The sequence below is a fragment of the Montipora foliosa genome, chromosome 10, assembly GCF_036669935.1.
Source record: "Montipora foliosa isolate CH-2021 chromosome 10, ASM3666993v2, whole genome shotgun sequence".
Lineage (NCBI taxonomy): Eukaryota > Metazoa > Cnidaria > Anthozoa > Scleractinia > Acroporidae > Montipora > Montipora foliosa.
In genome coordinates this window covers 7,636,151-7,663,650 of record NC_090878.1, presented here as the reverse complement: position 1 = coordinate 7,663,650, position 27,500 = coordinate 7,636,151, and the positions used below count along the sequence as shown (strand labels likewise).

Below are 27,500 nucleotides of genomic sequence, written 5' to 3'. Positions count from 1 at the left end.
TGATGGCACTTTCTACAAACAAATTTTCGGCTGCCCAATGGGTTCAACTGTGAGCGCAATTTTGGCAAATTTAGTTATGGAACACGTTGAAGAGAGAGCTTTAATCACCGCACCCCACCCTTTTAAGTGGTGGTATAGATATGTTGACGATAGCCATGTCTGCATCGCTCGGGAACATCTTACAGAGTTCCACTCCCACCTTAACTCAATTAATCAACACATCAAATTTACAGTGGAAGAAGAGAAAGACGGATCCATCGCATTTCTGGACACCATGACAACCAGGAATCCCGATGGAACTATAAAAACCAACGTCTGCAGGAAAGCCACACACACTGACAAATACCTTCAATTCAACTCTCACACCCTTCTCAACACAAACGCTCAGTAGCTAGAACGCTTCTCGACAGAGCAAAGAACATCCCTTCTACTGACGTAGACAAATTATCTGAAGTACAACACGTGGTCGACGCTCTAAAGATTAACGGTTACACCGACCAATTTATCAGAAGCTGTTAAAGTACCACTGTTTCTTCAAACCGGTTTCAAACCAACAGAGGTTTTGTCACGTTGCCATATCTTCAAGGAATTTCAGAAAAAATCGCACGGACTTTAAATCATTTCAATATCAATGTTGCCCACAAACCCGTAATGACCGTCTATGGGGCGCCGATTGTAAAATAATTTATTTACCGTAATATTCTCATTTTTTTCATCATTTAATAAATAAGTTTTTGTGATATGATACCATACTTTATTATTTGATATAATAAATCCTGATTTCAAATCAGTCGTTTATTATTTGATGTAAGAAGTCCTGATTTCAAATCATGTGTTTATGATTTGATACAATAAATCCTGTTTTCAGATCATGTGTCTATGATTTGAAATCACGACTTCATGATTTAAATCTAACTTTTAGATTTGATATCAGAGAAATCATGATTTAACTTAATACCTAATCGGTGTGAGCGAGTACATGTGACAAGTCACTTGATTATCTATTGCGCGGGAAAACACAAACATGTCGGATGAACTTTCAAGGTCAATTGCTTCTGCCATATCGCAGGCAATCCCAGGCAGTTCAAAGGGCGGTCGATGAGGCTCTATCACCGCGCACCGGTGACTCAGTTGGTTGAGCACCGGGCTGTCACGCCGGAGGTGGTGAGTTCAACTCCGGCCGGACCAACACTCAGGGTCTTTAAATAACTGAGGAGAAAGTGCTGCCTTTGTAATTACATCTGCAAATGGTTAGACTCTCTAGTCTTCTCGGATAAGGACGATAAGCCGGAGGTCCCGTCTCACAACCCTTCAATGTTCATAATCCTGTGGGACGTAAAAGAACCCGCACACTTGTCGCAAAGAGTAGGGAATGCAGTTCCCGGTGTTGTGGTCTGTCTTCTGTGATGTATCGTGGTTGGGAGAAGGTTGGGAGGGTAAATGCTCGGAGAACTTAGCTACACCAAGCTACTCTGAAAAATCCGAGAGTAAATAAAGATATATGATATGATATGATATGATATCACGTCTTCCAAGTCAGGGAGGCACTTCAACCAGTTCAAGCTCCACCTCAAGCTCGACCTCGACCACCACATCGAGCTCAAATTCAAATTCTCAAGAGGTACGTACATGTGCTGGCCGACAAACGGTCATTGTGTTCGTCTGGAATCTCGTGTGTTATTTAATACTGAATATTTGGCCATTTTCATTTTTCCTGTCTTACTGTAGTGTTTGATGCTGGTTTCTGTGGACTGCATGTTGTTCCAGCAGCTCTATAAAAGTTGCGTTTGGAACAGAAATCCTCCGCCTTTTACACATTGTATTTTCTCTCTGCGCGGTGATAGAGCCTCATCGACCGCCCTTTGAACTGCCTGGGATTGCCTGCGATATGGCAGAAGCAATTGACCTTGAAAGTTCATCCGACATGTTTGTGTTTTCCCGCGCAATAGATAATCAAGTGACTTGTCACATGTACTCGCTCGCACCGATTAGGTATTAAGTTAAATCATGATTTCTCTGATATCAAATCTAAAAGTTAGATTTAAATCATGAAGTCGTGATTTCAAATCATAGACACATGATCTGAAAACAGGATTTATTGTATCAAATCATAAACACATGATTTGAAATCAGGACTTCTTACATCAAATAATAAACGACTGATTTGAAATCAGGATGTATTATATCAAATAATAAAGTATGGTATCATATCACAAAAACTTATTTATTAAATAATGAAAAAATTGAGAATATCAAGGTATATAATTTATTTACAATCGGCGCCCCATAACCGTCGGCTCCATCCTAAAGACAAATTTAGTAAAGAGCTATTAAGAGGAGTCATCTATAAAATTAATTGTAAAAACTGTGACAAAGTTTATATCGGTCAAACATCAAGGGCCTTAAGATCTAGAACAAGAGAACACAAAAGAACGATTTTTACGGGAGATAGGAATTCTTTATCAACCCAACATTGCGAAGAAAATAATCACGATTTTGACCTTGACGACGTCAAGGTCATTGGCCGTTGTTCCCAATGGTCTAAAAGATTATTTTTAGAAGCGTGGCACTCAATTCGCGAACCGAATCCCATTAATGAACACGTTTACATTCCGGACATTTACAAGGCCCTTGGCAATCCCAAGTGACGTTTCTACGGCTCTTTTAAAGCACTCATTTCTATTCGTGAGCCATTTTATGCTGAAGAACGTCATAGTATTTTGACCGAAACGTCCTTTTTACATAAGTTTTTTAGTCAGTGACAACAAGTTTTTTAATTCTTTTTATCATGCCTGACTACAACTACGGTATTTTTAATATCAGGAATCCTTCATTACAGATTTAAAGAAGTGCGACAACTGAAGATGAAAGCTTCAGCTGAGGTCTGCAACTTGTTAAATTAAAAAAAACCTAAACTGAATACTCCACGTATTTGTTGGACCTGTGAAGTGAAAACTCACCTCCAAGCATGAATCCTGGCAAAAGCACCAAAGCACCTGTCAACAAATTGCCTCTGTCTGGATACCTCCTCCTTGATGATCTAGTGTTGTTGTCTTGGAGACATTCTGGTCCTTTGTGGCATCTGCCCTCAGAACTGGCATTATATAGTGTTGTGTACCCGATTCCTGTCAGTGAATGAACAAGACCTGATTTACCTTTGCAATACAGATAACAACCGAAGAAGAATCTTATTGACGTGAAAGAGGCAGAACAAAAAGAAAGCGTTCAGTTATTTTAACACAATCAGTCTTAAAGCCATCAATGTCTGTTTCGACGTTCCTCTGATCCATGCAGCTGTGGCTTTGAATACCCATAAAACAGAGCATTGATGGAGAAAGTGGGGAGGGAGGGGGGGGGGGGGGAAAGGAGTCCACCGAGGGCTACAAGTTCATCAGTAACTCTAGTTCACTGTCACGTGTTACCCTCGCAAAATAAGGACCTTTACCTTTAAGAGGCAAAGGTAAAGTCTGGTTTATCAACGGAGTTGATAATGTAAATTGGCCACCATACAGAGATTCTAAAAGTTGACGTTTCGAGCGTCCGATTCCGTTCGCTCTGACGAAGGGCTAACGCTCGAAACGTCAGCTTTTAGAATCTCTGTACGGTGGCCAATTTACATTATCAACTCCGTTGATAAACCAAATTTTTGTATACGACTTCCCCACCGACGCAGCACCACAGTTTCTTTAGAGACTACCCCTTCATTCAAAGGTAAAGTCTGCTTACGAGCCTAGAAGGTCCATCAGGCCGGCGCTTATCTCCGGATTCTGTAGCATGAAGCGACTACGAGTATTTCTACTCCCCCCTGGATGGGATGCCAGTCCATCGCAGGGTTACCCCCAGCATTAAATTCGCCGGTTCCCCTTTTATACACCTGGGTGGGGTGGAGAGAGGCACCGTGGGAGTAAAGTGTCTTAATGCCCAAGAACACAACACAATGTTCCCGGCCAGGACGCGAACCTGGACCACTTGATCCGGAATCGAGCACACTAACCATGAGGCCACCACGCCTCCCACTTTACCTTTCAGAGGTCATGTATATATTAATGGGAGGACTAACAGTAGTATAATTATAGGAAATAAATGTTGCAGACCCAATAAGAACCCTTATATACATATATAATTTTGTATCATATTTACAATGCATTTAACATTCAAATATGAGAGAAATGACGAATTTATTTTAGTACATGTACCTTCACACACAAAAAGCCAGAAATACAAGAATCCAATGTATAATGGTGGCAACCTCTTCTTAAAATCCTCATCTGGACTGTGAATACCGGCAGAACCTGGTGTGTGAAATCTTGTCATCAGAGAAAGGCTTTGAGAATCAAAAGGTGCTTTTCAGCCCTGTCAAAGAATCACCTAATAAGCCCTGCTTCCTTTAAAAATGATCTTTACATCCACTGAGTCACCAGATGTTGCAGGTACTATATCATATTTGCAATGCATTTAACATTCAAATATGAAAGAAATGACGAATTTACTCTAGTACATGTACCTTCAAACAGAAGGAAAAAGAAACAAAAAACACAATAAACCAAGCGAGTCAGCAATCCAATGTAAAATGGTGGCAACCCCTTCTTAAAATCCTCATCTGGACTGTGAGTACTGGCTGAGTCTATGAGAAATCTTCCATTGGAACTTGTGTCATCAGAGAAAGGCTTTGAGAATCCAAAGGTGCTTTTCAGCCCTGTCAAAGAATCACCGAATAAGCCCTGCTTAATTCCTTTAAAAATGATCTTTACATCCACTGAGTCACCAGATGTTGCAGGTACTAACTTTTTCTTTAAATCTTACAAAATACACAAGTTCTGAGAATGAAGAACATGATGTTAAAGGCTCTTGTTGTCATGAAAAATGTCTATGTGTTGCATTGCAAAAAAAAATGGCAAGATGAATAATCAACTGTGAATCAACATTGAAGATTTGCTGCAATAAAATACAAAGTGCAGATCTCCTTAAAATACAATGCACTCAACAAACCTCTCTTTACCATCAAATCATCAGTCAATTGTAGAATACAGCTGTTTGAAATGATAGCTAAGTAAATCACTTGTCTTACAAAAAATGTCATGCAGATCATGGAATAAGACTTTTCAAAAGATATACTGCTGGTGTTCACTAAACCATTCGCTTTGACTGGCAGTGTAGAACTACATGTATGTACAAGCTGTGGTGATTAATTGCAACTGGTGCATTATGGACTTTTCGCTACTCTTAAATACACTAGAAGATGAGTCATAACAACTTGTGGTTACAGTAGTATCCTCAGGGATCTACTGCTCAGTAAAATCCTCACCCCCCCCCCCCCCACCAACTTCAAGTTTCAACTAACACAGAATGTTACTTGCAAATTTTTTACCCACAACAATTGATCACTAAATATTTCCTTGACTTCCACAAAGATTTCAGATATGATTTTCTGTGTAGTCGTTGTTCTAAAAGAATCACAATGATCATGCAGGCCACAACTGTTCAATTGTTTTCTTGTTGTTGCTTTAATTAAAGGGCAAAGTATCTTTAAAATCAACTACACATAGCTTCAAATTATGCAACCTCAGTCCCTATGATACAGTACTGCCATTCGCATCCATCACTTAATGAAAACCAACAGTAATGCAAGTGAAAAGATACTATCAATAATCTACATGATATATCTGTGAGACATAAACAACTTAGCTATTAGACCTTTGTTTGCAGCATCCTCTTCTTCTGAATCTGATGAACATGCATTATTAGGTTCCATGGATCCAAGAGATGATGTTTCAGCGTCAGCAAAGTAATCACTTGTGTTGTCATCATTTTCAGCTGAAGTTCCTGGTCGCTTGCTCTCGTTGCCTGAACTAACAGCTATAGATAGCAGAATTAAAATGTTAGACAGCACACTACATAGAAAAACTGACATTTCCTTTGGTCACACTTACACTCAAGCTTATCTGGACCAAGCCACCCAAAATACGTAATAACAACCTTTTTCAGAGACAACAGCAAAATCCTTTTCACAAGTTAGCTGTAGATAACCCTGGACAGAATCATAATTTGACATCCAACAAGACTTGTAAACTGAGCCACTAATTCTGTTTCACAAACAAGCACACAACTGCACAAGCACTTATTTGCAATGCACGCTTCTTAATTTTTTAATCTTAACATAATGGAATCAAAATATCTAACACATTTTTCAAAGAATGTAAATCAGTGAAACCACATTAGTTCATTAATTCACTTGTTAGCAGGAATTGCAAAACAAATGTACTCAAGAAAGACAAAGGTGATTACAGCAGTTAGCTAAGGCAAGTGAAGAATGTATCAAGAATGTATGTACGAATGTCTACATACCAAAGGATTAATTGTGTTGTTTGAACAAAGATGCATTAAGTTTCAATTCAAATTTTTCAAGAGCAGCCAAGAAATATCCAATGAAAAAATGTTCACTCACATGTTTCATTTTGTACTGCTTTCACAAGTTCCAGCCAGTTGATTGTTTTCGGCTGATCTTCACATTCAGTTTCTTTAGACAATCTGCAAGTGAAATAATTTGACATAAAGCACATCAAAAATAAAAAGTTAAATTTGTCCAGTTTTCAATTTGTTCAAATTCGTTTTCACACATGTCCCAAGGATCCATGTCAACTCTTTGTCCAGATCCACAACTTCAAGGTTTTTCCATTGGTGGGCAACAAAAGAAACACTTTCTGGCCAGACATAAACGCTCAACAACCTGTGGTTCCCCTTGCATCTTGCAGGTCAGTTGCAGGTCTTCCCTGCACCCAACTGTCATTTTGCAAGCATCCAGGTTGACATTGTTGGTCCCTTGCCTCCATACAGGGAGGTAGGTACACCTACCTGTTCACTCATATGGACCAGTATTCACGCTGGTCGGGGGCAGTCTCAATAACTGATGAAAATGATGACGTCCTGCGCTTCTGCATTACTGTTTGGCTGGGTCTCGTATTTTGTGCTGCCAACCAGGATCACCTTCAATATGGGGACAACATTTTAAAATCTGACCTTTGGAATTCCTCATGACACTTGTGGGTGCCACATGCTTCTGCATCACAGCCTACCATCCCACCTAGACAAATAGTCTCCTGGAGCAATTTCACAGGCAATTTCAATTTCACATAGCCCTGAAACAGTGTTTGTCAAGTTGTCACTGGGTCGACAACATTGCTATTCTTCTCTTTGGCATTCAAGCAACCTTAAAAGATGATTTGTCCTGTGCTTCGGCGAAGTTGGTCTATGGAACGACTCTCTGTCTGCCTGGAGTCTTCTTCTCCACCCCTACCATTGATAATACACCATTGTTCCTTTCCAGATTGCTTTGTTCAATGCAGCACGAACAGTTTATGTTTACCTTTGAGCTGACCCCAATACATCTAACCACGCTTCTGTCCAGCATGATGGGCACAGATCTCCGTTGACAGACCCCTACGATGGTCCCTTTGAGGCAATCCACTGCTCAGGTAGTGAGGTACTGTGGTGCCCCTAGCAATCTGGCATGACACTCTTGCATGACATGATATTCTTAGAGTGAGATTTGCAAATTGGTCCCCCAATTGTGGACACTTGTTGTTGTTGGGTAAAATGATCGCCCCCACAGAGTTGAAAATAAAGTTTACCTGCTGTTACATTGCATCTACATGTATATACATTGCAGGCATGCACCCTACAATGTACCTGAGGTTGGGAGATGGCACCCATGGTGCTTAGTTTCCTATCACACAACCAGACAGAGTGGTCATGTGACTAATTGAGGTTGCCATCTCAAAAAAAGGCATTTAAAGTGAGGTTGTCGAAATGACAACAACGTTCTTTCGTTTCATAATACACCTCTTTTGCCCCCCAAAAATCTGCATAGGCATTGTTTTCAACTTCTCTTGGGACATTTTCATGTCCCAGGAGAAATTGCCAACAATGGTTATGCAAAAGTTTTGGGGGGTAATAGAGGTGTATTATGGGATTGTGCAAGTAGTGAATGGAATGCAAAGGGGAAATTTCGGGTTCAAAATGATCATTTTCCACAAAAGGACTGGGGCAATGAGATGAGATGCGTGGGGCAAAACAAGGGAATCACCCTTAGACTCAAAGTGCACCTAACCCCAAAATATTTTTTTCGCTAAAATGAATCTTTGCAACTGCTCAAAACGCATTGCGGCCATTTTTTCATTTTTCTAACAAATCCTGGCATTTTATAGGCTTCGAAAGTTGCGAAAATCCAAGCATCTTTTGTTCACGACCGAGTCAGAAGGGGAGTGGGTCTATTCCTGATTTGACGTCACAAACTGATTTACATTGCACTAACTCTTTGTAAAAATGCATGCAAAGTAGATTGTGACGTCAAATCAGGAATAGACCCACTCCCCTTCTGACTCGGTCATGAACAAAAGATGCTTGGATTTTCACAACGTTCGAAGCCTATAAAATGCCAGGATTTGTTAGAAAAATGAAAAAATGGCCGCAATGCGTTTCGAACAGGTGCAAAGGTTCATTTTAGCAAAAAAAATATTTTGGGGTTAGGTGCACTTTAATACAGTAGGAGGTTGTATGGTTTCAAGAAAAATTCTGTTCAGGACAGGCACAGGAGATGATAACTTACCCTAAAAAGTGGTCAAATAAGATGATGTTTGATGCCTTCTCGGTCGACTCAGTAGTCCAACAATGGTGCATCATAGCATGCATCCAACTAAGGCAAATACCACTTTCACTTGGTGTCTGTGCTTGCTTGTCTCTTACAATCTATTTAAAATTAAGGCTCTGAAATCTTAGCATGTCCTATTTTCAACTTATTTCCAAGTAGAGAGGTCTGTGTTTTTGGCCCTCGTCAATCCCAACAGATTCAGATGAAGCAATGCACCCAGTCAGGACTCAACGAAGGTACTTGACACATTTCATTTGCGGAAAAACTTTTGGGCCTTAAAAGCGATTTGTGGAACTAAGTTCATCTTATTCTGAAAAACTGATCTTTGGACATGTTTTCAAGACAAGAGTTAAAAAAAAAAAAACAACTGCAAACTTTCATGACTTGAAACCTTGAAACCTTTTCTTTTTGTTTATGTCATCTGAAATAATCCGAAAAGTATCAGGACTTTCAAGAAACACCGCTTCGCCCTTCCCCAGGTTAGAGAGCACTGTTAATAGCGGCGGATAGTAAATCTCTAGGCACCTCTTCCCTTCCACTTAAGAGCAGGGTTCTACACAATGAAAATGCAAAAAAAAAAAGGCCCCATGTCACTATAGCATCGGTTTACGGTACTCTACACTTCAAAAAACATGTATTGCAGTCAAACAGCATGGGCTCTGGTGGGTAAACTTGCAGAATCTACACAGAAAATGATAAAACGAGATTTCCTTCGTCAGTGGCACAGTTAACCTGCTCAGTTATTGAGGAACCACATTGAAGGCCATGAACTTACATAAGTGACTGGAAGATCTGCATGTGACTCCATGTGCGACTCCTCTCTGCCTGAGGAAGGAGAGAAAACAATTTCCTTCATGACTATAAACTGACAACTTTGTATAATGAAGTGTCCGTATTAAACTTTAAATCAGCCTCCTTATAATTTGTGCATCATAAGGAATCAAACACTCAGTCGATAATTAAGTTGTTGCATGCTACCTTTTCCAAACCAAATGAGGGAGATTAACCACGGGAAATAAAAGCATAGGGGAAGTGATTTGTTCAACAGGCTTTCTCAAAAAGGGCAAGAAACGTTTGATCCTCAAAGCAGGAGTAAGGCAGTTAAATAGCAATATATGCTATAAATATGAGGACTTGTTGCTATGGTATAGTTTCGTCAAAGTTCTAATAATTATAACTAGAAGCTCTAGTAAAGCGTACACGGGGTTGCTTGTGGTACGTGTTACACAAAAACAGAAGGCACTGAATTGGGTGGTATTGAACTGCAGCGTTCCAGTTAATTTTCTCAAGTAGGGGGTCATTAAGACCATTTGAGGGTCACCCAAATGTCGCGCCAGCAGAGGCCCTTTGGCTCACACGTTCACACCTTTAATTATTTTGTAATGTCCTGTCCCATTTTGAGGTCTTTTAGGTTTTCAAGCTTTGGTAATAAATTCAGTTTAAAGATAACAAAACACAATCTTTATATAAATAGTCTGCAAAAAACTAACTGCAAATTGCTCTGACAGACGTTTTCCAGCATGTCATGCATGTCTTGCAGTTGCACTAAGCAAACGTTTATTGTACACAATAAGGAAGGACTGAAGATGTTGTTTCCGCTTCGTAATTCCTCTTCTTGTTAGTCTTATCTCATGCTACGTCAAAATATGGTATGGCTTTACCTCTGCACCAGAAAGTACCGTAAAAGCCAGGAGTTAAGAGAAAAAGAAAAGCCAAAACACAGATGAGGGAAAAAAAACAGTTTTTATAAATGTAACTCTGAATCGAATTCTCATCGTAAGATTAATGACAATCGATCGTAAAAACGCGAAAATTTCTGCAGTCTCTGACTTTTATGATGTTTTGTCAAAAGGCAGAAATTGATCACGTGCTCGGCAACCATAAAGGAGCATGTGATCACCTTGTGTCAACTGAGTGAACTACGGGAGAGGATGTTAATCGTTCGTCGTTTTCAGAGTAAAACAATGTCTTTGGTTTTTAATTTTGTTGTAATATTTAACTGAATATTTAAATTTCATCTGTCGGGTCAGGTAGCCTTCTTTGTCGGGTTCCTGAGAACGTATCCATTTTGACTTCAGGGTGAACTATTTACACAATCCCAAGGTTGAGCTGCCATGCAATTGAAAATTTGAACATCTCTTAGATACAAAAACAGACTTGCGAATTATCGCAAATCACAATGCTGACAAGCACAAAAGCGGAAGAAATGGTTAATAAATATGAAGTTTGTTTATATCTGAATGTTTTTGGGTTAGAGTAAAGGAATATATTGTCACGCAAATGGTGTAATTTCACGACACTCAAAAATTAGCAAAAAGCGTGAGTTTCATGTAAAAAATCTTGGCATTAACAAGTCGTAGCAAAAGATTAGATTAACCATGAAGTGAAAGAAATGTTGTTCGCTTCCCAAATAAACTTCATTTTACACTGCAATTACAAAATCATTTGTGAGAGAAAGAAAATTCCTGTCTCCTTGCGTATCACATTTCAACGCACATATGCAAATTTGTTAACTCATTTTCACCGCGCCCCGATTGCCACGAAATTTTTCTTCTTTCAAATATTAACAAAAATATTATTTCTCGTCAAGCGTTGCATCTTTTATGTTCAAATAACCGCTAAAAACAAAGATTTTTTAACGATCTATCCGTAGATATTTTTTCATAATTTAATATTCCCTGTCAAAATTTGCACAACAATCAAATCACAAAAATAGCAACGCACGCAACAAATTTAGTCGCATTTACCTCTTCGTTGAATTCTCATGCTCAACACAGTTATTAGTTAGTTATTGTGAAAATCTTTCTATATTCGTTAGCAATCATCCTTTCAAATTTCAGAGAAATCGATCAGCCCGCGAATATTTTACAAGTTTTTTCAATGGATGTCAAAAGGCCGAGTGGATGTTGGCATAATCGAGCAAGTTCGATCGATCAAGTTGCCCATGTGACCCGTTATAAATATTTTTTTACAAAATGTTCCCGAATCGTCAAGTATCGCCACAGAAGACAAAAACATCATTCTAAAAGCTTATTCTACGCAAAAAGTAGGTTCTGGAGGTAATTTTGAGAGTGAAAGTAAAGTTTACGGCAGACGGGAAATACAAATTCACGAGGCTGTATGCTTTAGTGAAATTTCCAATTGTCACCGGGAAGACTGTGCAGAATTGAGTACAAATAGATATAAATAAGCCAGACAACAGAGATCACAGATGCACTCAAGTTGTTCAATTCCTTCTCTGTCTTTCTTAAACCCATAAGTTAAAGAATTTTCCATTTGATTTCAGTGTTGTACAAAAGACCACACTTGGTACAATATGAGAACTACAGCTTACTTCGATTGCGGCTCGACGGGCGATAATTGATGTCGAAGTCCATTACTCGTCGCTTTTAAGATTCCAGATATTTATTTTTCACCGCCTGTCTTGCTTATCAAATTGACGTTCCATTCTTGAGCTACATAAGGGTATATTTTGTTTAAAGATGCACTAAAACGCCATGCGCGTTACAATGACTTTCGACGCCATTGCAGGTTATTTAAATGTTCTCCTATGTGCACCAGAGAAATCTACGCATTACCCAAGCCCCCTCAAACGTAACAAAATACGCACAGAAGACTATGCACAAAGACACCACTTAGCAGGGGAGTGACAGGAAAGACTTTAACCAACACAGAAAAAAAAATAAAAATACGGAGAAATGAAACGCAGATTAATTCCGACTGGGTTTGGCAACCCAGTAAAAACTGCATGTTTTCAGGTACGGCAGCTGTAAACGTTTGGCATTATTGTAGATCACTGGTGTGTCATACCTGGAGGTAGCTCTTTTTCTTTTAGCCTTTCTGTAAAGTTCAAAGACTTGTTTCCACTTCTCTGCCATTTCCAACAACGTACTTGCGATTCACAGTCTTCATCCTCGAAAAAATAACTGAGGGGTAAGGCATCCCTCCTGTCTGCAAACTAACATTACGTGAGGCACTTCAAGTTAGATTGTATTCTTGTAAAGAGTACATTACAGTGCTTCTCAGAGTAGAAATACTCATGCGTACTCTTATCTGATGAGCACTTCGAAATATTCAGTCAAGCAAGTGATATACAGGTAATAAAAAAAAGTTGGTATATACTAAACAGTGGATAGTGCGAGGGGCCTGCTCTGATTGGCTACTCAAACTACAAAATGTCCTTTCCTATTCACCTCCGAGCAACTTGCGCCCAAAAATACTGTGCTCATTGCAAGAATGAAATATTAATGAGTTAAATCACCATTTTGTGCTATATTTGTTCGCTGTTTTAGTGAAAACAACTATTGACAGCTATTAATTAATTACAACTATTGACCTCAGTGTCGGTGGCTAGTGGTCGATATTTACTTCCCTGCTTCGCGGTTTGGTAAATATCCACCACTAGCCACCCCAATTCAATGAATAGTCGTTAATTATTTCATGAGTAATGATTTTAAGGTTTAAAAAAAGATTATGAGAATAATCCCACCAAATATGATGGAATCTCGTTTTTTTTAAGCATGCTGTCTTCCTTCAGCAATAAATGACCAAGCAAATGAGGCTAGGCAGTGGCCTCATGGTTAGTGTGCTCGACTCCAGATTGAGTGGTCAGGGTTCGGGTCCTGGCCAGGGACATTGTGTTGTGTTCTTGCGCAAGACACTTTACTCTGTGGGTACCAGCGAATTTAATGCTGGGGGTAACCCTGCAATGGACTAGCATCCCATCCAGGGGGGAGTAGAAATACTCCTAGTCGCTTCATGCCAATGAAACCGGGATAAGCTCCGGCCTGATGGGCCTTCTGGCTCGTAGAGCAGACTTTACCCTTTAAATGATTGTAATGAGGAGATTTTAGAAACACTTACATAAACGAAAAAGGTCTTCCTTGTTGGTAGGAATGCAGAGGTAAATACCCACAAGTCACCATGAGTGTGAGCACCAAACTGTTTCCCAAAAGTGCAAGATGATTTCCATTCCACTGCCATGTCCTTCTCAATTGGCATTAGCGTACCAAGCTCAGCAAAAATATCTGAATTTAAGTAGAGGAGGAAATTTTAATTGTTCCCTGCCTGTAAACTAACTACTTTATCTAGTGAAAAGTCCCTCCCTATCAAGGGCTTTAAAATACAACAAACAAAGCTTAACTTATAATTCTTTTACACAACTTGCCCCAACACAATAGGAAAAAAAAAAGCTATTATTTACAAATGGGTTTAAATGGAGAAGGACTTAATCTCCATATAAAACCTTGCTCCAAAAGAGAGGGCTAAACCATCTTGCAGAGAACTGGCACGAGTGGCATACAACAACATGAAGCAAGAAGATAAAAAAGCAAAAAAAAAAGTTCCTCTATCTGTTTTAATACTGATGTCCTCAATTTTGGATACGACCTGAGACAGGTTGCTGTAGAAGTTCCACACCATGAATTGCTTGAACTCTGGCTGTAAATTCTCTTATCAACATGTTACTGAGTAACCAGAAGGATGCTGGGTTGTGGGTATTTCTAAGGAAACCAGGATCAATTCTAAGAACCTTATGCTTGGGTTCATTAATTTATTGAATTCTTACCTTCATTCAGTTGGTTCCAATGACACTGTTTGGAAGCAACAGTCTTTGATATAAAGCCCTTGTTGTTTTTGACAAGGCTGCTCTCTTTCAGCACATCTGGATAAGGATGTAACTTGCAAAAAGACATTGTTGGCTGACGTGTAATGCTCTCCCTTAAAACCAGAAACCTTTCATTCACCGTGTGCAAATGACATGGGATGTTCTTGCTTCCAATAGCCAGATGGAAAGCAAGTGTGTAATCCAGACCTTTTACCACCTCAGGTAGACTGGAATCAAAGTGGCTGTCTCTAAGGATCAAAACACAACTCTTTTGTTTCATGCCTTCTTTGATTTGTCCGATTTTTCCCATTGTACCATTTCCAGCAAATGCCCACTTGCCAATGGAGGAAATGCTCTGGTAGGCTGATGCTTTAGTTTTATCTATTTGGAGGGAAGAAATGAAAGTTACATTTACAGTAACTATAATATTATTTAAAGGTGAATAACTGTGCAAGTGCAAAATGGGTAAAAATTGATTTGATCACCTCTAGAATTAGGCTCTGAAGTGTCATCCTCAGAAGTGGACCTTGATAGCTCAGATGAATCAATAGATGATGTCTCCACATCCGCAAAGTAGTCAGTGTCAGAGTTATTTTCACTGCTGTCATCGCTGCTTTTTTCTTCTGTGAGACCTGTTAGTTGGAAAGCCAGGTGAGTGGAGACCCCAACATGAATCATCACAAGGTTTTGTAAAAATTAAAATTAATTATCGCTACTTAAAGATTGCTCAAAGAAACTACAGTTTTTAAACATTATAATGACATAAAACTATAATTATTATTATTATTAATGAGAACCTCAGCCTTTGAAGCAATTTAGAACTAAATTGTTTGCAACATTGGCTTATGCAATACACTTAATACTGTTCTTTAAAGAAAACATTAGACAAAACCGTTCAGCAATTGAAAAAAATATATTTAAGCATCATCTACTTGTTTTTTAAACTTTCATTTGTGCTGCCAGTTGGACTTCATGATGCACTGTGGTTGCGTTTATTGTTTGGTAACCTTTTGGGGGTATACAATACTTTGTTTGAGACAATATATACAACCATAACTCATCAAGTGTCCCACACATTTCAAGAAGATACTAGGTGTTTTCTCTTAAACCTGGAAAAAATAGCTTTATTCCCAGTAAAGAAGAACATAACCCAAGATTTGTTCTGATTCATTTCTTCAGACTGGAGGCACCCTAAAAACACAGTTTCCATTGCACATCAATGACACCAAACACAAGACAAGGCATCTACAAAGTTAACATGTAAAAAGTTAATCAAAACCCAGTTTTCGATTTTTTTCTTTCTCTTTCTTTCTTCATTAAGTCTGCAATGTCCAACAACACACCCACCTGCATTTCTGTGTACAACTAAATTTTCAGCCCCGTTTTTCAGTGTTGTATTTTTTAAAAGAAAACAATGGCTCCCATTAGTGGCCAACAACACAACTTGCAACTACAGTAGTTAAGCTGTGTCTTTGATTATCTTTTCATGAACAACAAAATTGACCTTGATTGGCAAACGCAGAAAGAACATAGAGTAGGATTCCAAGATGCGACTGAAAGAACAGTCAAATAACTATTACAAGCATAATAGAAAACATATTGAGCATTGTGATTTTAACAAATACTTACACCCTTGAGTTTGAGCTGCAATAGCAGCCACCTCAAGTTCTGACCAGTCAATTACATGGGCCTCCTTTCGACTAAACTCTGGCTCCTTAGAGAATCTGCAATTTAAAAAATTAAATAAGACCAGATGGGCGATGAACTTTTAATTCCATAAACCCAACAACCCCTAACTAAAATACAAAAACGCTTATGACACAATCCAGCATTATGATTATTTTTTCAAGTGTTCTGAGGATGTTAATAACACTTGAGGAACTATTCAACTGGAAAAAAGAACGGGAGGCCTAGATATTTAAATATCTGCTGAGTAACTATGGAAAGTACTGGTTCATCTAAATATATTTTTTCAATTAATTCAAAGCCCCCTTGGTTAATATTAAGTGGAATTCACCAAACATTATGAATTTCTCAAATACAAATCATTTTCCAGTTCCTACAAAGACAAATCCTAATAGGTGCCTATGACCTGGAATGAAAACAGGAAATCAAGCACTTTTATGAAATAGACACATCGCACTTAAAAGTATACCTTGTGGTTAAATCTTGCAAGTAGTTTGCCAACTCATCATGGCCACTGGCTCTGGCAACATCTTCAGGTAAACAAGTTCTGTCTTTGTAGGAATCAAAGACAATTTGTCCAGCAGAGGTGCTGAAGATAATCTCAATAAACTTTTTAGCACCTGTTTGTGAAGCTGTATAAATCAGAAACTGGAGAAATTGAAGTGAGTGCTGCTGTTTGCTTTGAAGTGAGGAACCTAAAAGAAGAAATAACAGTGAGAGTAAGTATTGTTTGTTGGTCACTATCATGGCAAATCATACCACCTTTGTACAACCTTCATGCCCAAAGCTTTATTGCAAGCTGAAATTATCTTATTATCTGAAGAGGGAGATGTGGCAAAAAGAAACCCCTGAGCTAACACTAAAGAAGCACGAGCAGTGGCACAGAACAAAGGGTTTTGGTGAAGAACATCCACAATGACAACTTTCTGACAGATTTAGTCACTGAAATCTCAGGAATTAGTTACTTCCTGTCACCATAAAAGCTTGCAACCTTTGATTAATACGAAACAAAAGACAAAAACAATTCCCAAAGTGACTTAAAACACTTAGCACCATTGGAGCTACAGATAAATCATGATTCACAGAGCTTCAACAATGTCTGGAGGACTGAAGTTATTTTGCTAAATTGTATATCAACAATTCTAAACACCGTAAATTAAGCACAGGGTTCAAGCCATAATAAAAAGTCTGAGGACCGCAAGATAAGAATAGTTGGGAAAAAAATGCTAGCCTCAACTTTAATTGGATTGCCCCCATTTTTTCATACAGCCATTTTTAGCATACGACCTACAACTATTACTTCAATAATTTGGGCACTGTTCGCATCTCAAAATTTGCTCAACTTAACAAAGCAACCAAAATTTAAGAAAGTCACTTTCAACAGCTTTTAAAAATGCAACCCTTCGAATGTTTTTTTCATTTAATTACCAGACAATACTTTGTGCTCCTCTGACAATTTGGAAAAGAACTTTGCTTGCTTTCCATGATCCACAGTTATTTGCTTTGCTATCTTGGTCAACTCATCAACATATTCAAAAGAAGTTGTCCCAAGATGCTGACCAGTCTGGGCCATCATCACAGTAACTTCCACAATGCCAGGCTCAGCTAAGTGACATCCTAAGAAAGGTGTATTAAAAAACAAATATTTTAAGCACAAATTGTAAAATTCATTAATAATTTATAAGAGTTATGACCAATCAATAGGCAGTATTTGAGTCATATGTGCACCTATGTAAACCCCAATACAAATTGTATTAACTTTTAATACAGACTCCTATTGAGCTAATTAGTATTCATTAACTTTTGATACAGATCTTTACTGATTAAAATGATTTAACCGTTTCCAGCTGCGCTTTTCTGTTCTCTTGTGTTCTGCCAGGCAGTAAAAGCGTTCACCTCCCATTTTGTATTGTACATATTTCGTATTTTTAGGTACCGTTTCAGACAACAAGGCAATTTCTTCCTTCTCAGTCTTTGGAGAACAAAACCGTCCGGTCGCCATAATTACGCTTCATCAGTGACGGAAACTATTCTTAGTTTCATTGTTGTCCCATGAACTCTCTCCTCTGGGACCTACAGTGTTTTGACAATTACTGAATCGCAAAACAATCCTTTCATTCAATATATTGCAGGGTTTGTGCTGGATTTTTTCCATAACATTCCAGGAGTATGTATTCAAGGAGTCTTTATAAGACGATTTCTATGCCATACATAGTGTTTCACTGTTTTCTTTTCTGAAAAGGCCTTCCTTGATATTCCTTACCACATCCTGCAAGTTAAGTGCACACATGGACCTTTTAATTTTAGGTTTTAATTTTTCCCTAATGGTCAATTTTGGGCTTTTGAAATGTCTCTTTTAACTTAGCATAATGCAATCTCAACAATTTTCACCCAAGCAAAAATTCAAGGAGTTTTCAAGCAGTTTTCTGCAAAATCCTTTTTTTCAAGGGCTTTTCAAGCGCCCTTGAAGTCCAAAATTAAATTCCAGGGCTTTTCAAGGACTTCAAGGAGTTGCACGAACCCTGATATTGTTTCATTTCACAAGTACAATAAAATATTCGCGTCCGATCTGTATGGGCATTTACAATGGCTCGCCTTCGGCTCGCCATTGTAAACGCCCATACAGATCTCCTGCTCATATTTTATCTACTACTTAAAATTTAATACAACTGTGCAGAAAGTTTTAGTCTGAGGACTGATCTCAAATTAAAGGAAGGTGATTACGACAAATCACTGTGACAATATCTACCAAAACCTCAATGTAACAAATAAACTGTATACTGTTCCAGATTGAGAATTCTTTAACAAGACATCGATTTAAAAATGTTTTGATTGCTTTTCTTTATCTCCATGTTGAAATATTTCCTGAATATGACCTCTGGCCATTTTTTAACTCTGTATAGTTAATTTTCCACTTATGTCCAGGTTTTACCCTAATTAGATGCACGCCCAATTTTGCCATCCAACACGAAGTGTCCCTTTAAGTCTAAGCATTTGCTACCTATTTTCAACAATAAGATAAGCATAAAGGTTAGCATTATTTTTAGCTTTGGGTAAATGCAGCAGTTAATCTCTACTTAAAGAACAGCATTTGGGGTACACTTTCTGACGTAAATTGTCTGTATTCCGAGACACGATTGATGTTGAAGTTGGTGAGAAGAGCAAGGGGACACTTCGTGACCCTTATTGAAATCTGCGTCCGGTGGTCAGTAACTTTTATCATAAATAAGTATTTATGGTTTTTCTTATTAAGATTGTAATATGCTAGGTACAATAAAACATGTTGTTGTTGTTTTTGTCATTAACAGGTTTCTTATCTCTTACATAACTGAATTCATACAGTACATAAACATGCAGGCAAGGTTTAATTTCACATACGAGGAACAGTCCCAGAGAAGGTGTGATTGTTTAACTTTTCCAAATTAACAGTGGCTACACCATGAAATTTTGCCTCTCCAAAATTGACTTGACCAGGCAATGGCTCAGAGAGTGCTATGACAAATGGATATCCACCCTAATATATAAGAAAGATAACACTTAATGTCAGAAAAGTTGTCAGAATAATAATTATAGTTTACAGAAAAAGTTCAGCAAGTCTGACTATTGATGCTGAAATCTTACAGTGTAGTAAGGGCTCCACCAATAAATATTATTAGCACGGAATGGCTGCATTGTTATAAGAAGTCCAAAATGTTCAAATGTTCAATTACCGGTATTTATTTTTAACAGGATGCTTGGCAAACCATAGACACATACATGTATTACTAGTCTTTCACTTCACAACAATAATAATTGTTGGTTAAGTGTGCAACCCATTATAATAATAATTTTGTATGCCACATGTCAGTTCTGTTCTAGCTTAGTTTCCTTGGGACTAAAGAAATCTGCATTACTATAGTTTCAAAAAATTGTTATAGCAATCTTTTCATGGATAACTTAACTGAGTCAGAAACCGTTTAAACTAAATTATCTTTCAAATCTTGATCTTTGTAATGTATCTTCAATTTTATTTACGTTTAGTCTTTAAATTCTTTTGTCAATGTTTATCTTCAGACATCTTAAGTTTGTTATTTATTATCTATTTATTTTTTGTATTGCATACAGTCAACATACATTTGAGGCCCGCCACAAAGCTTCTGAAGGTTCATGAACCATTCTGCTATTTAGTGCAACTCTCTGTAAATAAAGAGTTTTAAATGACTTATTACCTCAACAGACCCTGATGGGGGTATGATCCTTTGAACCACTACAATAAAAAGTAAATTAAATCATTAGTATTTAATAATTGACAAACACATGAAAAAGATCACTGTACATATGGACAATTTACTTGTAAAATAGAGTTAACCACTTGGAGCACTCTTACATCTGCTTATCAACCCAGCAAGAGACCATATTGTTCTCATCAAATAGAACAGTGCATTACAAGGACCATGATAAATATGTGACCTTATTTAGGAAAAGGGGGATTAAGATGAATAACAAAAAAACGCGTTTTCTATCGTTTTAAACACAAACGCGTTATAACACTGTTTAAACGCATTTAAACAACGTTTAAACGCGAAAAAAACGCGTGCGTAAGATTTCATGTCGGAAAAGCTTTAAACAAACGACGCGTTTAAACGCTGTTAATTTACCTCAAGTGAGCGCATAATTAAATGGCTGCTTGCTATAATATTATTATTGGGTGTCATCTTGGGTTAACTGTGATTTATTTAAAACAATGCAGCTCGACAAACCATCGAAATCTTGATTGTTTTAGTCGCTGCAAGTACTCGGAAAAGAGAAGAAATGCGAATTAGTCCAACCTAAATTGGCGGCGTTCTCTGAGGAACAAAACAAAACACTCACTTAGCGACTCTAACGGTAAATCATGAGCATAAACAATAGAAATTTGTTTCAAATGAAGTGAGGAATGTACAAATGAATTTTCAAGATGGTGTTAAGCACAAGTTTGCTTTGATGTGTACCCTGTGATTAGCGAGGGTCATCAGTAGGTTTCTCTTGTCATGTGTGATCCTGTTTTAGAAATGTAAAACAGAACGTTGATTGTTGAATGCTGTTCATGTTGGTCTTAGTAGAGTCGCAAACACTTATAAATCAATCAAATAAAATTCTGCATTGGGGTTACAAGCTGAGGCATTCTTCACATGCAAAACTTACTACCATTTTTCCTTTATTCATGTTTGATCAAGGCAGTTGACATAGCGGCTGTCTTCCGACTCTGAGCGATGACCCCGGCGACGACCAAGGCCCAAGTAACCGAACGAAGATAAAACAACTCGTACTATCATGACAGGGCTCAACTAAAGCTGCATATAAAGTGTTACGTTCAAGTCATTAGAAAAGAAATTGATCGATGACTCGCTATTTACCGCTCAAAAGAAATAAAGTGATCGACATATTTGTTGCGATCAGTCACGCAACCTTCCGAAATTTTAGACTTTTTGGTCATTTAGTACTTGTCAAAAGGAGACATCAGTTTGTTTAATTTCCTGTTTGTTTATGATTTGCGATAATGAAAAGGGGTTGAATAGGCAGCAGATAGTGAAGCGCCAAGACACAAGCACGATAACTTGCAACAATATGATAGCCCTTTCAAACCTCTGAAATAACAAAAAAAGCAAAGCTCTGAAAGAAATGGATCATACCGGTACTTCTCTGAACCCATCCAACCTTCCCGAAACATTCGCGGGTGATTTGCAGTTGGCAGAGGAAACCTATTTCATGAGCGAACGAGAGCAGAATGATATATTTAGCGTCCTCGGTCAAAGCTTCAACTTCGAGCCATTAATCACACCGGAAGGTACCGGTCACACAGATAGCGAAAAACGGCTCTTGCTTTCGTTAAATCGTTCGCTACTTCTCTCACAGTCCCACAATAATTATATTATTATAGCGAAAACTGACAGAATCCGTAACAAATAAATTAAGACTATCCGATGGAAAGCCTGTTCGTGAACGTACACCAACGAAGTTCCGAAAAAATCAATTCGCTGATCAGAAAAACTAGTAAATACTTGCGATACTACCAAATGTTCGCGAATCTAAAAACGTTCCCAGTTTCACTGAATCGCTCCCTACTTCTCTCACAACTGGACATTTAGGTTTCTGTTTCCCCACAATAACAATGGAGAGAATTACAAAACCCAGAAGTATTTGGTCAAGTCAATGCGATGTTTACTTTGTCACATTTTGATGAAATGTTTCAAAGTGATTCGCTCATTCTTTGAATTAAGTCCTTCTGAAGGTGGTTAAATGTTGACAGCCTGTTTTCTGTAATTTCTATTTTCTCGAGGCATTATCAATAATGGTACAAACAATCCAATTTTTTCGTTGCTATGGGGCGAAAACCTGATTTTTCAGTTGTTGCGGGGCGAGCGTCACGACATCATGACCAGTCTACTCAAGTGATAACATGACACATGCCGAAGGCTAGCGGCGTCATCACTTCGATTCTGCTTCATTCTGGCGACGTGCTCTTTTTGTCGCCAAAAATTCCGAAGAGGAAAACACGAAGGAGGAGAATGTGAAAATTTTAAAGAGTTTAAAAATATTAAAACAAGCTTGAGACAAATGATGGATCAGCCTCTTGATGAAACCTGATGCGCTAATGGCAACATTTTTGAAGCGTCGTTCAGTGGTTTGCGTTTCTTTGGCTCTTGTCTGCAGAATCCGTAGGCTCAAATGCTGAATGCTTAATTGTCACCACTTTGTGGCCATGCTACTGTGTTCTGTAGGCTTTCCATGTACAAGTCATTCTTTAATTTCTCCCACCCTTCCATGCCCTGTTTTTTTTTAAATAAAGCTGGACTACAGGTATGGGTGCACACCTGGCACTTTGCATTGCACATAGCAGGTTGGGTGTGGCCCCTTCCCCTACCATCTCAGCTGCGGTTTTGCCCCACACTTTGCGAGCGCACATTTGTACTTGTCACTTCCAGCCAGATGCCACAGGGCCATTGTCCATTTATGCTCAGGGTGTGTTACTAGCTGCCACCCTCATTTGTTGCATTGCTGGGTGTGTCGCTGCCACCCCCTTTATTGCTCAGGGTGTGTCGCGACCACCCTCATTAGTTGCATCACGGGGATGTTGCTGCCATATCCCTATACAGTGACTCACAGGGTGTGATGTTTCCACCCTTCCTTGCACTAGGGTGCACCCAATAACTGTAGTCCCATTTACTGCCAAAGACTGTAGTCCTATTGTATCACTATGACATAATTCATTATATAAAGCTATAAAGTTGTTAAGAAAGAGACAAGTTTTCAAATACCGCTAATGATAATCATTATCATAACTAACAAGCCAGTAGGATTAACAAAGGTGCCATGTTAAAGTGTGACTTATCTATAGACAGCAAATGATCTCCGCTGATTTCTGAGTTGAAAAGGCTGCAAGTACGGTTTGGAAGTTTAAGACATGACTTTGTGGTATTGGATAGAATCAGACAAAGCCAGGGGTTTCAATAACTTTTGAAGCAGATGCCTGGGCTAATCAATGTAACTGGCAGTCATTCTTGTCTTTTACAAGGGTTTGAGTGAAACTCAATGCAGAGTAGCCGGCAGTGAGAGGTACATTTCTGACAAACAGACTGCGGTATAGACAACTTTCATAATGGTGACCAACTTTACATTCTTTTGTATTTATGTTAATTAGACCTACTGCCCGCATTTTGAAACAAATATTCTTTTGAAATTTGCTCGGACCCAGCAAGGTTAGTAGGGCTTATTAGCATTAAAGAATAATTTATTTGGCCACCATTATGAAAGAGGTCTATACCACAGGTGACAGCTTCTAATGAAACCCCTGCAAAGGTCAGTCAGAAAACTAATATGTAGCTGACATCTTTCGATCCCTTTCACTTAATATTAATTTCATTCTGTATGTGTACTTGTGTATCTCCATATCTATTTTAACTGAAATCATGTTAATATGTCTCTACTAGTATTTCAATTTGCATACAGTGTATTAGTGATTTAATTTTAATGAATGCTTTCTTAATGCTCAAAAGCATTTTGCTTCTATGGTAAGTGCACCTTTTCTTTTTCCTTACTTAATTTTCTTCTCCTTTTCTTGCCCTTTTTGGTCACTGTGTTTATTTTTTGTAGGTATTTGCAAAAGAAGCAAAACAAAATTAATTTAAACTCTCAAAATCATGTCCTTCTTCATGCCACTGTACTCCTTTTATGACCCACATACTGGACACCAACAAATCAAATTAAATGTGTTTCTTACTTTCCACTATATTACATTTAATAGACCAAAGGGGACTTGCTTTTTTTCAATTTGCAGCCAAACTTTAATACTGAATATATTAAGGCACAGCAGGAGCCCTTGGTGACAAAAACAGAAAACGAAAAAAATACTACCTGAATGATCAAGGTCACATTTTTGAGAACTATTTCGAGATTTGATGTTGAGATCAGTGGCTGTTGTTAAACTGTCAAATTCCTCAGTAGGAGAATTCCCATTGCAGTCTGCCTATGAAGTGAGAAAAAGAAACTAAATGCAACATCAAATAAATGAAAAAGGTTACAGGATAATCCTTTTAAATTACACCACCCAGCTGGTTGATTGGGGGAAATAAAAATACTTATTCGCTTTGCAACTCAATGAAATTTGTTTCAATATGCCCCCTTACTAAATAGGACCTTACACAGTCAGGGTTGATCAGAAGTTAAGTTTATTTCACATGATGAACACGATCCTAAGGTGGAAATTTAATATGGGTTATCATATTCTAACATAAATAATTATTCACAACTTGTGTAGAGTTTCAATGAATTTCAAGGACTTAACTTAAGTTTGGTACTCACCCCTACTTGGTCTTGATGAACTGTACCCTCTGTTGAATAAGCAGTCATTAACTTTTATTATTTTTGGGTTAAGGTGTTTTTCAACTTTGGTTATGCTAGTCCACTCAAATAACTACAGGTTGACAACCTCATGAAATACACTTGGATCATAGAGGACACCCAAATGACTGAAAAGAATAGGTTTGAAGTCTTGAATGAGAAAGGAAAATTGTTGACAGAGGAATTCAAATCTATTGGATCAAAAAAAGATTCCCTTAACATTTGTGGTGGGCCTATCAAATGACCAGTTACATTTTGACATCTGCAGAAGCCTGACACCTGACAGAGTGTGGTAGTTTAAGGGATTGCTTTCAGACTGAAACTGGGCTGAGGAGATCTTTCTACCTTCTACTACTCAGGTCCTTGAACTTTGTGTTATAGTCACCCATGTTCTATGTGTACTCATCCCCCCAGACTTTGGCCTCGTCAGATTAACGCTAACACCGTCCTTTGCTCAGCATGATTCTTTCCACAACACTCAGCCTCATCCAATAGAGGCACATTCACTGCAAATGTATTCACCTGGCTGGATTTCCATGGAAGGCTGACCATCAACAATGTTCATCTGAAGATGAAAAAACAATGGAATAGACCAATTTCGATATGTTAAAATTCAGTCTCAAACAAAAGGCATCATCTTGAGGCTCTGGGGAATAAACTCGTACTAATCCTTACATTTATTCACCAGAGCCTCAAGATGATGCCTTTTGTTTGGGACTGAATTTTAATACATGGAAATTGGTCTATTAGTTGTTTATTCAGTAAAATGTGCATTCCCAACAAAACTAAAAACCTGTGTTAATGTAAAAAAGGGAACATCTTTTTGAGGATAATTAAGGCACATAGACTCTGATGTTTGAGTACAGAACAAAAGGACACTCTAATCATATACACATAGTGTAGCAACTATACAGAACCCACAAATGTTTTGCCATAATATCTACTTCCAATATGTTAGAAATAAGGACTTCAAAGTGTTTATTGTTTCTGTTAGTTGTTCTTTTGGTGCTACATACTCTGGTTTGGAGAAAATAAAAAGGTCCAATTCAGAGACCTAATGGTTTAAAACTCCTGTCCGGTATCTTCTTCATTAAGTAATCCAAAGTTATTGCACCAGTCATTTTATATGCTGACCAACTAGCCAAAAAAGGAAAGGGTGTGCCCAATAATTTTAATTACTATATGTTAAACCTCCTTATCTTTAAATAGGCATCATTTACTACCAAGACCAGACTGCTTCGAGTTGCTTCTACTGTCAGGTAAATTTAAACATTATTGTTCTTTGCTCCCAGGAGAGAAGAAAAATCTGAATAACAAAGCATTTTGACAAAGCACTCTGGTTTTTTGTAGTAAACCAGCCAATTAGAGTGTTTCATTTAGCTTAAGAATTTTCTTGCCATGTAATAAAGACAGATTCTTTCAAACCTAAGATTAAAATTCATTTTGACGACGGCAACGGTCAGTTACTCTACTCAAACCAGCTGCCAACTTCAAATTTCATTGAAACCACTGCCCACTAAATTAATATCAAAATTGATCATTAATATCATAACCTATAATTCTGTCTTAGTCCTTTATTCATCCACTTATTTTAATTATTATGTAACTTAATATGCAACTTTTCTTTACAGTCAGTGTATTGTATAATTGCATTATGTGTTAACTGATTGACCCCTGGGAGTGAGACTTAAAATCTGTCTAACGCCAGACGATTTTACTCGTCAACTGGGAGCATCCCAAGGTGTTTGAGGTGTCAATGGATTAAACTTATAGCACTCTTTCTAAAATGTGTACAATGGATTTACAGTGTGCTCTATTTTATTATTGTAATCTTTTGAACACTTGTCTTTTATGCTTGGCAGAACTGTTTTGAAGTCTTGAGTATTTGAAGCATCTGCACGCCATTTTTAATTTACGCATGACAAATATAACCAGTTCAAACCACATTCAGTTTGGAATGTTACTTCCTGACATTATGTACAGTATTTGATGGCACAATCACACTCTTTTTGTTGCTGTTTACTTGTTTGTATTAAAACATGTTACATTTCACTTTTTTGCAGTTTTGACTGGCTCTTACCATGATCTTGTAATCTATCAACAGAATTTTTCATCATAATGTATTGTAAGTTTTTTTTAACCTTTATGTCATGCCTTATAAGTTTCCTTTCATGTATTCCATTACACTACACTCTTCAATCAGCATTGCTATACATGAGTAGTGTTAAAATTTAATAAACTTGAACTTGACTTAACATAATGTCAATACTCCTGGACATTTTGCTCATTGCTCATATTTTTCCCCTTCGAGGCACGGAAAGTGCGCAACTTTTTGTCAAACCAGATGTTTGTGTTTAGTGCATGGTACGTATACTACACAGACATCTCATATAGAAACTTTTTTCTGAACAACTCACAAATTAAAAAAAAAACTTACATTTGCCGAGTCCAAGAGTTCTTGATGCCATGTATCTGCAAAGAAAAGTTTGTTACCATTTTAACGACATCAACTCTTCATGTGACAAAAATTGAAAGGGATTTCAAGCACAAGGGGTAAAATCCAACAAGCTGCCATTCTTGTTTTTGAAGGAGGCCGACCCTTCTAGCTTTCAAGGGTTTCATGACCATATTACAACCAACTTTGAGCCACTTCAACAATAATTTGTAACAGCAATTAAAAAAAACAAAAAACACTAATTTGAA

At 37.9% G+C, this 27,500-nt stretch overlaps 2 protein-coding genes across 3 annotated transcripts in view; both read right to left on the bottom strand.

The window, feature by feature from the left end:
• The window catches only part of LOC137973295 (uncharacterized), a 102,365-nt gene that overhangs the window by 44,566 nt on the left and 30,299 nt on the right, over positions 1–27,500 (bottom strand). The gene's annotated exons all lie outside the window — the stretch shown is intronic.
• LOC137973642 (uncharacterized) overlaps positions 1–27,500 on the bottom strand; it is a 79,315-nt gene that overhangs the window by 28,627 nt on the left and 23,188 nt on the right. For both annotated transcript variants that reach the window (XM_068820491.1, XM_068820492.1), the window contains 20 exons: positions 27,235–27,269; positions 25,320–25,362; positions 24,759–24,787; positions 24,312–24,423; positions 20,147–20,184; positions 19,317–19,452; positions 17,367–17,555; positions 16,408–16,633; positions 15,882–15,976; positions 14,738–14,884; positions 14,214–14,633; positions 13,511–13,674; positions 12,458–12,605; positions 9,423–9,472; positions 8,606–8,745; positions 6,446–6,528; positions 5,695–5,856; positions 4,505–4,696; positions 4,197–4,292; positions 2,961–3,125 (listed from right to left, as the gene is read on the bottom strand). In XM_068820491.1, the coding sequence (XP_068676592.1) occupies positions 2,961–3,125; positions 4,197–4,292; positions 4,505–4,696; positions 5,695–5,856; positions 6,446–6,528; positions 8,606–8,745; positions 9,423–9,472; positions 12,458–12,605; positions 13,511–13,674; positions 14,214–14,633; positions 14,738–14,884; positions 15,882–15,976; positions 16,408–16,633; positions 17,367–17,555; positions 19,317–19,452; positions 20,147–20,184; positions 24,312–24,423; positions 24,759–24,787; positions 25,320–25,362; positions 27,235–27,269 (2,670 nt within the window). The remainder of the gene's footprint in view (positions 1–2,960; positions 3,126–4,196; positions 4,293–4,504; positions 4,697–5,694; positions 5,857–6,445; positions 6,529–8,605; positions 8,746–9,422; positions 9,473–12,457; positions 12,606–13,510; positions 13,675–14,213; positions 14,634–14,737; positions 14,885–15,881; positions 15,977–16,407; positions 16,634–17,366; positions 17,556–19,316; positions 19,453–20,146; positions 20,185–24,311; positions 24,424–24,758; positions 24,788–25,319; positions 25,363–27,234; positions 27,270–27,500) is intronic.